The sequence below is a fragment of the Marmota monax genome, unplaced genomic scaffold (assembly GCF_021218885.2).
Source record: "Marmota monax isolate L192 unplaced genomic scaffold, Marmota_monax_Labrador192_F-V1.1 WCK01_AAM20220418_F8-fsc00005, whole genome shotgun sequence".
NCBI lineage: Eukaryota > Metazoa > Chordata > Mammalia > Rodentia > Sciuridae > Marmota > Marmota monax.
The window spans coordinates 23820263-23832674 of NW_026692254.1; the positions used below are offsets into that span (position 1 = coordinate 23820263).

Below are 12412 nucleotides of genomic sequence, written 5' to 3' on the forward strand. Positions count from 1 at the left end.
CCGTGCAACTCCCCTTCTCCCTCTTTTTCCCTCCCACCTCTCTTCCCTATTTGGTGGTAGTCTTCTTCTCATGCTCTTCCTCCCTATCCCATTTTGAGTCACCCCCCTTATATCAGAGAAGACATTCGGCATTTGTTTTTTAGGGATTGGCTAACTTCACTTAGCATAATCTGCTCTAATGCCATCCATTTGCCTGCAAATGCCATGATCTTGTTATTTTTTAGTGCCGAGTAATATTCCATTGTGTATAAATGCCACATTTTTAAAATCTATTCATCTATTGAAGGGCATCAAGGAGGGTTTTGAGTGAATATAGAAGAAGTTGAGCAGCATGATAAGGTGATTTGGAAATTTTTTTTACATAAAGAACCAGGGTTAGCCTTGGTTTTTATCATTTTTGTGAAGGTGAACTAAGAAAATAACATAAGAATCAGGTTTACTGACAGAGAAGCAAATTTAAGCTCAATAGTAGAAGAAGTTCTAAGATTTAGAACCCTTCAACGATGGGAGTGCCTGATACAAGTATTAGGTTTTCATAATATTCTCTCAGAAGTTTGGTTGCTGATAGTGAGCTTATCTGGATCCGGGTTTCCCAAATGACAGTCATTTGCGTCTTTGCAAAATTTTTTTCCATGTCCTGTAGGATTTTTAAAAGCTGACCTTAAAAATACTTGTTTAAAATATGTAAAGTGCACTAATCTTAAGTATACAGCTACTTTTGAATTTTTCATATGTATATACTTTTTTATCACTCAGATCAAAATGCAGAACCACCACCCCAAGGGGTCCTTTGTTGCTCCTTTCCAGCCAATAACCTTCTTCCCCTAAGTAACCATGGTTTTTTTCATCAATCTCTACAAATTGGTCTTGTACGTTCTTGAACTGCATATAGTCTCCGTTTTTCACTTAACATTTTTAAGTACTTTTTTTTTTTTTTTTAAACTAGGGATTGAACCCAGGGGCTCTGTACCGTTGAGCTACAAACCCAGATTTTTTTTTTTTTTGAGACAGGGTCTCCCTAAGTTGCTTAGGGCTTTGCTAAATTGCTGAGGTTGGCCTGGAATTTAAGATCCTCCTGCCTTAGTCTCTGGAGTTGCTGGGATTACTAGGAGTGCGCCATCAAGCCGGGTTAGGGTTCTTTCTTTCTTTTTCTTTTCTTTTCTTTTTAAAACAACTTTCTAATGACCTAAGAAATGACAAAGGGGAAACAGTGGTTTGACATGAGAGTCATTCCCACCCTCCTCTGCAATACTTACTAAAACACACACAGAGTGAAAACGTTTCTTCGTATTCCAATATAATATCCTGGACCACCATTGGAACTTGGACCATATTTTGCTTCTCAGAAGCCACCAGATGATTTCTGAGGTCCTTTGCATTTGTAAGCCTAAAATTTTGTGGTGATCGAGTAGCCAAAATTTCACAATGCATAGTGACAGTCCTGATCTCTCCATCGCGCCATCTATCCAAGTAACACTTGTTGAGTACCTAGCATGAGTCTCTTACATAGGACAACTGGAAGACCCCACTTCCTCATTGGAGTTAGTGGGGAGAATAGAAGAAAAAATCATTTGAGTGTGTGTGGTAAGTGCTACAGCTCAAGTAAGCGCCAAGCACACTGTGGAAGGGCGGTTTCCGGAGATGGGGTGGAGAGAAGGTGGGTGGGCATTTCAACCAGCGGCAGCTGCTAGCTACCCGACTTTGATCACTTTGCTTCGGAGCAGCGGCGGCGGTCAACCTCAGCCTCCCTTAGCAACCAGAGCACACTGCCCAGAAAGACTTCTATTGGCCTCACGGAGTTTGATGGGCAGCTCTACCATGCAATCCCAGCTCTTGGCCCTGGTCTCCGCGCTTACTCACCGGAGGGCTCCTAGGTTTTACGGCCCTCCTCTAGTGCCCCGCCCAAAGCCCGGTGGCTTGCGGCGCATGCGTGGGTAGCTGGTTGTGTGCTGGGCCAGCGCGGAGCCGAAGCGGCCGTGGTGAAGCGCCTGGGCTCGGTCGAAACCGCCGAGTCGGCTCCTCGCCTAGTAGCCGTCGCCGCAGAGCGGCCGTCTGTTGTCTTTCTCCGCGGCGAAGGTGCAGAGCTGCTCCGGCTCGGCCCGCGGGGGAGCCCCGGGAGCCGCACGGTGAGAGGGCAACTTAGTTGATGGAGTTGAGGGAAGTTTTGTGGTTTGAGGAGGGGTCGGGGCGAGGAGCGCGGAGCGCCGGCCCCTCCCCCTGCGCCGGCTCCTCGGGGCGGGGGCGGGGGCCGGGGCCGGGGGCGCGCGGGCGGGGATGAATGGGCGGCGGGCACTTCCGCGGCCCCGCTCTGTGAACCCCTCCTCCGGTATTGTCTGTGCTCGGGCTGAGGCGCGCCTCCGGCTCCCGCTGTTCCCCTCTGGGCTGCCGCGGCGCCTGGGTGGGGGGCGCGGCACCTCTCCCTGCCGCGGTTGCTCCGGTGGCGCCTGCGCCCCCCGCGAGGCTTTGGACCCTGTCCCGGGGCTCCGCGCCACGGGGGCCGTCCTTCTCCTCCCGGGCGGGCAACCGCTCCTTGGGTCTCGCCTGTCTGGCGGAGTGCGCTGCCGTGAACAAGTGCTGCGAGCGCTAGGGAGCGGCTCCCCCGGGCCGGTGCGGACTGTAAACACTTCTGGCCGCGCCCGCCTCGGGGGGCTTTTCTGCGTCTTCTCCGGCGGCGCGGCCCTACTGACCCGTGCGTCTTCTCCCGACACCAGAGGCCAGGGGGGACCGGTGCGGTCCACAAGCGCTCCGGGAACCGTGCATTCGGCTCGCCTTGCCACAGAGCTCAAGTGCAGCAACACTTTGAGACCAAAAGAAACAGTATTTTTTTTTTGTTGTTGTTGTTGTTTTGTTTTTTGGTAAATATGGCTCAGGGACACTTAAAAAAAATTTTTTTTTTGTTTGCTACAGTTTTTTTTTTTTTTTTTTTTTTGCTGTTGTTGTTGTTTTGTTTTTTGGTAAATATGGCTCAGGGACACTTAAAAAAAATTTTTTTTTTGTTTGCTAAGCCAACCAGTATGTAAGGAGTTTTAAAAACTAATGGGGAAATTTTTTTTTTTCCATTAAGAAAGAGTACACGTTTTTTAAAAAAATAATTAACAGAATAGTTCCGACATATTGTTTCTAGATCCTACTGTGTACTCAGAAATGCACAATCAAAGTTGGATTGAGCAATATTTTGGTGTTCGTTCTTTGCTCTTGTACTCAGTAATGAAGTTATTTTGAGAGTTTATTGCCTCAGGCAAATATGAAGTGCTTAGCATTGGACCTTCTTTGGTTACTACCCCCACTCCGATTTATTTTCAGAAGAAGCAGTTTATTCAGTTTTTATAAGCCGTTGGACTGTCCAGATCAGGACAAATGCTGCAGTGCTTGAAAGGTCATTATTTGCAAATTTGTGAAGGAGTTATGATCATTTGAGATAAATCAGTGTTACTGTTCTTGTCCTCTGTAATGGTCTCTTGGGGATTTGTGGACTGCATTAATTACAAGCCTTGTTAAGCTTTGGTTGTACCATTCCACTGCATTCGGTTTGTTGGGCTTAGGATATGAGAATAATTCTGTTTAAATTCCCCAGATGGAACTAGCTTACATGTCTGTCATTCATAGAGGAACAAATTGACCAAAGTATCATTTAACGTTAATTTCAGTTGTATCCCTTTGCCATTTGCTAAATTAAAGAAATTTGGGAAATACTGAGTGTAATGCTTTGTTTTGATTTCTCATGCTAGTGAGTAATCTGGAGAAGTGATTTTGGGTGTTTCTGATTTGGTTGGCCTCCTTGTGCTTGAAAACCAACTTTCTTCACCTGATAAGCTAAAGGAAGACATTTCTTAAGGCATAGGGATGGAGGAATCACAATGTTTGTCTTGGGCTTCCTTTCCTGTTTCTGTGGTTTTGTGTGTGTGTGTGTGAGAGAGAGAGAGAGTGTGTGTGTGTGTGATTGTGGGGTGGAAGGTAGGGAGGGTGACAGAGGTTGGAACTAGTTGTCAGGGAGGGACATAATGTAAACAAATACTACTTAAAATGTAGTGTGACAAGTACACCAGTTGCTTTCCTTCTCTAGGCTGTTATAGCGTGTTGTACATACTTTCGTTATAGAATTTCTCACAGTTCATTTATTTGCTGGACTGAACAGTAACTGTACTGGTAGTATAAATGGAATCCTCTGGTCTTTTAACTCCTTGAAGACTGTAATGGGCCTTACTTAGCTTTGTATCCTCTTTGCCCAAAAAAGTGTTATACACAATGCAGACATTCAGCATGTGTTTGAATTGGGTGAAATGCTTTTTACTAGCCAGTGGTAGTGAACAGAGGAGGTAGCCATTGACTCTGAGGACTTGTCCAAAATGAGAGTTTACTTGTACATTTGTGATGAAATTTAGTTTTATTTAAAAAGGATTTCTCACCCTCCTTTTCATCTGTTGATTTCTTCTTGAATTGGGGTTCAGATCATGCACTATGGATTTCAAAAAAAAAAAAAAAAAAAGATTGCAATTTAGAAATCCTCCCCCCCCAGTTGGTGAAAGGTTAAAATGTTAAAACTGCTGTACTAATCCATTCACAACTCCGCATGTTCCTCAGTTGTGAAATTAGAGATAGCACGATTTAGAAGGAAGTACACACATTTTGGAGGTAGGTAAATTTGAGTCCAAATCCTCACATTTCCTTTGAATAGTTTTGTCCTTGAGCACCTTACTTTACCTCTCAGCTTCAGTTTCCTGTTCTAAAAGGTGTAGTAGCATGCTTACAGTGTTCTTAGGAATAAGTGAAACTGTGTTAGGTAGCTGTCTCCTGGTAGCCATAATGTTAATTTTGATGCATTTTTTACATAACTTACAAAAGCATTCTTAAAAGTGATGCTTCTGTGTGTGGTGGTTCAGCTGTTTCTTTGATAAAGAAGAAATCCTGAGACTTGAGTCTTATTTATACGCTTTTTTTTTTTTTTTTTTTTTTATACTGGGGATTGAACTCAGGGGCACTCTATATCCCCAACCCTTTTAATTTTAAATTTTGAGACAGGATCTTGCTAAGTTGCCCAGGCTGGCCTCAACCTTGGTGATCCTCCTGGTCATCCTCCTGAGTAGCTGGGATTACAGATGTGCTGCCCCTGCACCCAGCTGTGCTTGCTCCTTCAAGGTTAATGTTTAGTGCACTCAAGTAGGTTTGATTTACTATAGTTATTACTAATGAGGGCAGGTATCCATTTGAAAGCACTGCTTCCCCTGTCAGGCTGTCTTTGGGGAGACTGGAGGAAGCAGTTGGTAGAAAGTTTGTGTTGTGAGCATGTCCTCAGATTTATAGTCTTTCTCTTCACTTTTGGGTTGAATGATACAGAATAAGTAGAAGATGAATAGATCACCTATTTTTATCAGTCTTTGTTGGGAGGGTGGACTAGCAGATCTGTTCCTGAAATACTGTCATTTGTATGAATAGTTGTGTTGGGCAGTGGGGTACTTTCTTTTTTCACCTCTTCAGAGCTGTGTTCAGTATCTGGGAAAGTTGCATATTAGTGTGTTTATATGATGTGGATATTGGGGTGGGAGAGAAGGAATAGGTGTGAGGTGTTTACTGTTTATGTCACTCGGTAGGCTCTTTTATGGAAATTAATGTTTTTGAATTTGTACTTTCTGATCATGTCATAAGCTCATACTTTTCCATAGTATTAGCCTGTCACTCAAAATAACCAGTTATTCTTAAATGGTTAGGAATTAATTAAATATGACATTCTATAATAATTGGTGTTTTTAACTAAGACATCATATTATGAAAAGTCAGTAGGAGTTAAGAGTTTTACAGACTGAAGATAGTTCTCTGATGGTGATCTCTAGTAAAAGCATGTGATATGGAATCACAGGATCTGACTTCACATCCAGAGTTTACCATTATTTGCTGTGTGATCTTGAGCAAGCTGCTTTATCTGCCTTAGACTTAGTATCCTTCCTTATAAAGTGAAAAGTTAATATTATCCTTATCCTGTTTATTATATACTACTCTTGTGAGAAACACATGAGATAAATCACTATACAAATGCTGTGTGGTGGTGTAATTTCATTGGTTAGCTACTGCTTTCAATAAAACTGAAATCCTAGTCTAAAAAGGGAAAACATCCAAGTTTATTGTTTGTTCTTTAAAGAAGGTAATTAAAATAGTACAACATTTTTATTGCCATTCTTTTTGCTTGGGAAACTGATATTTTTCTTTTCACGTTTGGGTCTTCTTTTGTTTCCTTTTATAACATTTGTTGTGGAATATTTTCTAAAATAAATTTCAGTTCACAGTGCTTGCTGTTAGACCCAAATTACTGTGGACTTACAGGAACTGACATTGGATGCCAGTGCTTGAAGTCAGGTGAAACCACAACAGTGAACAAAGAATGTCAGAATATTTCAGAAGACTACAAAAGAAGCTAGTCTGATCTTTACTATCATTTTCATACTTAAGATTTAAAAAACTTTGTAAGTCAGGGGAGTGTGCCTCTTATGTGCAGATGTTATACTGAATCTTACCTATATTTCTTATATAATTCTTAAACCTATGAGGTAGGAATTATTAATCTATTTTAGGATGAGGAAATAACTAAAGTGACTTGGCAGTGACCATATAGGTAGTAGGCCATGGTGCTGAAATTTGAATTCTGGCTCCAAAGGCCGTGTTTTTTACATCATTGATAACTGTCATCTGGAAAAAGTACATTTGAAAAACAAGTCAAGTTTATAGAAGCATTATAAATTTATGATATGTCACCCATTTTTAAAGAATAATTTTAGTTGTAGATGGACACAATACCGGTAGGCTCTTTTATGGAAATTAATGTTTTTGAATTTGTACTTTCTGATCATGTCATAAGCTCATACTTTTCCATAGTATTAGCCTGTCACTCAAAATAACCAGTTATTCTTAAATGGTTAGGAATTAATTAAATATGACATTCTATAATAATTATATTATATTTAATTTATTTATAAGTGGTGCTGAGGATTGAACCCAGTGCCTTATATGTGCTAGGCAAGAGCTCTACCACCTAGTTACAACCCCAGCCCAGTGCACCTGTTTTAAGTATACAAAATTTAGTGAATTTTGAAAAGGTATCCATGCTTATAACTTAAATAGCACTATCAAGATATAGAACATTTCTGTCATTTGTGATGTGCTGCTTTCCAGCAGTCCCTTCAACTCTTACCCATTGTCTACCTCACCATAGACAACAACTAGGGTACTCTCTTTTCTGTCATTGTAGTTCAGTTTTGTCTTGTCAAGTCTGGACTGCTGCCTGTTTTTGTAAATAGGGTGTTCTTGGGAAAGCCACGCCCTTTTGTTTACATATTGTCTTTGACTGCTTTGGTGCTACAGTGGCATCCTAGAGTAGTTAACACAGAGACCCTGTGATCCTCAAAGACAAATATATCTATGGTGAGGCCTTCTATAGAAAAAAATTTGCTGATCCTTGTTCTGTATAACCAAATGCAGTTATTTCTGTCTAAGAAGTTTAATAATAATTCTGTACTATTATTCGTACATATTCAGCTTTTTTTTTTGTCTCCTAAATGTCTTTTATAGTTGATTTAAAACAATTTTATTTGAACCAGGGTAAAATCAAAGTTGCCTCAATACATTTTTTAAAAAATTTTTTTTTTAAAGAGAGAGGAGAGAGAGAGAGGGAGGGAGGGGGAGAGAGAGAGAGAGAGAGAGAGAGAGAGAGAGAATTTTTAATATTTATTTTTTAGTTTTTGGCGGACACAACATCTTTGTTTGTATGTGGTGCTGAGGATTGAACCTGGGCCGCACGCGTGCCAGGCGAGCGCGCTACCACTTGAGCCACATTCCCCAGCCCATCAGTACATTTTTATGTTTCTCTTGTCTTTTGTCATTCTTTTTTACATGTATAGATTACATTTATTAAAATTTATCCATTTTAATGTGTAATGTTCTCTGAGTTTTGACAAATGTACACATTCATATAGCCACTCCTTGGAAAAAAAAAAAAAAGGAGCAGTCAGAGTTCCTTCATCCCCCCAAATTCTTCTGAGTCTCTCTGTGTGTGTATATATATATATGTATGTGTGGTGCTGGGGATTGAACCCATTGCCTTCTGTATGTGAGGCAAGCACTCTACCAACTGAGCTATATCCCCAGCCCTCTTCTGAGTCCTGTTGTAGTCAACCCATTCTTCACCCCCAGACCTTGGAAACTGCTGATTTGTTTTCTGTCTCCAAGTCTTTGCCTTTTCAAAAATGCCATATAAATGGAATTATACAAAATGTAGCCTTATTTTTAAAAATTTTCCCAATGACTAATGATTATATCTTTTCATATGATTATTTGCCATTCTTTGGTGATGTTTCTATTTAAAATTGGCCATTAAAAATCCCAGCAGCTCAGGAGGCTGTAAGCATCTGCAGTTCTTAGCCAGCCTTAGCAACAATGAGGCACTAAGTGACTCATTGAGATCCTGTCTCTAAATAAAATACAAAATAAGGCTGGGGATGTGGCTCAGTGGTTGAGTATCCCTGAGTTCAATCTCGGTAACTCTCTCCCCCCACCCCCCAATATATTCTAGATTTATGATTTGCAGATTTTCTCCTATGATGCTTATCTTTTTATCCTTTTTTAAATGTTAATTGTATTTTTTATACCTTTATATTATTTATTTGTATATGATGCTGAGGATTGAATCCAGTGCCTCACACATGGTAGGCAAGTGCCCTACCACTGAGCTACTTAAATGGTTAGGAATTAATTAAATATGACATTCTATAATAATTGGTAGCCTTAATGTCATTTAAGGAGCAGAATATCTTAATTGTACAATGTTTTTTTTTTCATAGAGCATTCTTTTGGTGTAGGTAGTATCAGAAATCTTTGCTAACTTTATAGCACAAAAATTTCCCCGTATTTTCTCTAAGGAGCTTTATAGTTTCAAATTTTACATTTTGTTTTATAAACTTTGAAACTATTTTGGTGGTGGTTTGACCAACTTTGAGTTAATTTCCCTAAGTGTTTCATGCTATGAGTGTTTTTTTTTTGTTGTTGTTGTTCTTGTTTTTTTTTGTATGTGTATCTTCTAGCAATGAGTGGTGAAAAGACTATCCTTTCTTCATTGAATTACCTTTGTACCTTTGTTGAAATTTGGCCATATATGTATTGGTCTGTTTCTGAATTCTCTATTCTGTTCTATTGATCTGTGTTTCATTTCTCCATTACCATTGTTGATTACTGTGGTTTTATAGTCCCTCATGATAAAAATATTATTTGTGTGTAACCCCCCCCCCCCACCCCTTTTTGGCAGTGGTACTGGTGATAGAACCCAGGGGCTCATGTATGCTGGGCAGGCATTCTGTCACTGAGCTACATCCCCATACCACTGTAGCTCTATGGTAAGTCTTGAAATCAGGTCTTGTGAGTTCTCCTATTGTGTTTATTTTTCAGAATTCCTTCTGGCTGCGTATTGCTTTGCCTTTCCATACACTTTTTAGAATCATCTAGTTGATGTCTAAAAAATCCCTCTGGAATTTTTTGATTTTTTTTTTTCCCCTTTTCTTTTGTGGTGGTGGGGATGGAACCCCAGATCTCACACATGCTAGGTAAGTGCTCTACCATTAAGGTATACTCCCCAGCCCTGTGTTTGGGATTTTTGGTTGTCATGTTATTGAATCTGTAAATCATGGGAGAATTGATGTCTTTATGACATTGAGCCATGAACATGGAATATCTGTTTATTTAGGCCATCTTTGATTTTTCATCATTGTTGTAGTTTTCAACAATTGGATCTTGCATATGTTTTATAAGCTTTATACGGTAATCCCTGCCTATCTGCAGTTTCCATATATGTGGTTTCAGTTACTGCTGTAAACAAGAAGGTAGAGTACAATAGAATAAGATATTTTGAGAGAGAGAAGAGAGAGGAAGACCACACTCTTAATTTTATTACAGGAAATTGTTATAATTGTTCTTTTTATTGTTTTTTTTTAATCAGTTTCTTATGTCTTATTTACAAATTAAACTTTATTACATGCATGTATGTGTAGGAAAAAAAATAGTATATATAAGGTTTGGTATTTTCAGTGGTTTCTTGGGATTCTGCAAATAAGGGAGCCCTACTGTATCAGAGTTAGTAGGAATTCACATTCTGAAAACTTGTCTGATCATGATAAAAATATTATTATGAAATCTATTGTACATTTCCTGTTTCTAAAGGTGTTGGTAATAGTCAATAGATAATGACATTTTTAATGTGATGCTAAGGGTATTATTTGTGTGTACTTCACATACATAGATACACAAAAGAGTCTGGAAAGAGGTTATTGCAAAATGTTTAGTCACTCTTGAGGAGTGAGATGGTATAGAGTAATTTTTGATTTTCTGATTTCCTGCAGTGTATGTATTTGTCTTTACTCTTATTTTTCATAAAGGAAGTTAATATTTTTGGAGGGTCTGCTCAGTTGGTGAGTTTCTGGGGTGATGGGCTTCAATTGTTTGCTGTGCTAACATTACTTGTTACCATTGTCTGTGTTTTTAAAAAAAATTGAGTCCTTAATCATAGAGGGCAATCAGGTAAGAGGGTATGGGTGGTTTTGATATGAATCCATACTGGCTTCTTGGAATACTGTTAGCCAGTACTTTTCCTATAAGGCTAGTTGTGGTACCATGACACATCAGAGAAATTGAGCAGAGTATGGAGTTTTTGTTTTGTCTTAAATCTGAATTTTATCAGGTTTTTTTTTTTTTTTTTGTACTGGAGATTGAACCCAACTACATCCCTAGCTTTTTTTGTTTGTTTGAGACAGGGTCTCACTAAATTGCTTAATGGCCTGGCTAGGTTGCTGAGGCAGGCTTTGCACTTGTGATACTTCTGCCTCAGCCTCCCTAGTCATTGGGATTACAGGTGTAATTGAAAGTACTCTCTTTCATAGGTGTAATTGAAAGTACTCTTTTTCATAGGTGGTAGCTGTGTTAAAGGTGGTGGATATGTCAGGAGCGTTTTGTAAATTTGACATTTTCTTTAATATCATGAATCACATCTGAAAGCACTTAGAATGATTTGGTCTTGCTAGTTGAATTCTGTTTGTCTACAGTGGGTGTGTTTTTGGAGTCAGAGAAAGGAAGTCCATTGTGACCTTGTGTGAAAATAATTTGTTACCTTTGACAACCTGAGAGAGATGGTTTTTTGCATCTCAACAAGAGGTTGAACTCAGAATAGAGTTTACAGTTGTGGAGTTATTTAGGGAAAAATGGTGGCAACAAGAGTTCAGAAGTAGAGTTCTTTTGTTTTATTCCCCCTGGGGTACTGGGGATTGAACTCAGGGCCTTGAGTATGGTAGTCAGTTTTCTTATCACTGAGCTACATTTCGAACCCTTTTTATTTTATTTTTGAGATGGGGGTCTTGCTAAGTTGTTCTGGCTAGTCTTGAACTTGTGAACCTTCTACCCCAATCTCTTGAGTTCCCAGGCATGCACCATCATGCCTGGTGAGAGAAGTAGTGTTCTTAGTGTTTACTTGGTCACAGGAAACCTTGGGGCCTGGCTAATGTGCTTTCTCTCTTTGAGGATTAAAGGCATATATTGGTCAGTGGCAAACTACACCTTTCCTCTAGGACGTTGTGATATACATAGTCTATTTAGTTTTATGCCATAGGTCACATTTTTTTCACAGTGATATAACTAAATCCAAAATAGCCAGCTTAAAATTCCAGCTTGTTCGTGTTGTAAATAGAAAATCACTACGGTCTGCTTTAAAAATTTTCCTAGAATTCTTAAAAACCTACTAGGCTTTCAGGTTTCTGCCTTGAAAACCAGAAACTTGCCAGTAGAATTATATTTTCTCTCATGTGCAGGAACTTTGAGGATGGAAATTAATAATTAACATTTGCATATTTGTTCACATCTTTAAAGTGTTTTACAAATATTTAGTTAGGTCATTTTTAACCTTTATTAGAAGTTGAAAATCCAGATTTTTTAGGTTCATTGTGGGAGTACAGAAGTGTTAGGTGGGGAGTCTTAAGTGAGAAAAATGCAGGTGTTAAATAGACCTTTAGTTTTTGGCCCAGCTTAGTTCATATCAAACATGTTTTTGGCTATATATCATCTTCTTAATGTGAGGGAGTAGAATTATGTGGATTGAAAAAAAAAGACAATGGGTGGAATGGTTGGGAAAAGGCATGGGTGATTCAAAGACTTGTAATGCAGCTTTCTCTTCCTTAGTCCCTTAAATGTGAATTGTCCCAGTTCATTCCTATGAGCATTTTTAAAATGGCAGGATGTGATTGGAACTGACCCCAGGCACTTGGATAGAGCTGTTATGCATGCAAATTGCTAGGGAAAATTCTTTTTCTTTTTAATTCTGGGTTAGGAGATAATGACTAATGGATACCTTGCTGCATTCCTCCTCCTCATTTGTTACCTGATTCCATCATCT

At 39.4% G+C, this 12412-nt stretch overlaps 1 protein-coding gene across 10 annotated transcripts in view; it reads left to right on the plus strand.

Moving 5' to 3' along the window:
- The first annotated feature begins 1894 nt into the window (after positions 1 to 1894).
- The window catches only part of Akap13 (A-kinase anchoring protein 13), a 353536-nt gene continuing 343018 nt past the window's right edge, over positions 1895 to 12412 (plus strand). For 7 of the 10 annotated variants that reach the window (XM_046436751.2, XM_058577054.1, XM_046436742.2 and 4 more), the window contains exons 1-2: positions 2017 to 2126; positions 2712 to 2817. In XM_046436751.2, coding sequence (XP_046292707.1) covers position 2817 — 1 coding nt within the window. In that variant the 5' untranslated portion in view covers positions 2017 to 2126; positions 2712 to 2816. Of the gene's footprint in view, positions 2127 to 2711; positions 2818 to 12412 lie in introns of all 10 variants that reach the window. The other 3 variants (XM_046436733.2, XM_046436768.2, XM_046436778.2) reach the window with 3 other exon arrangements.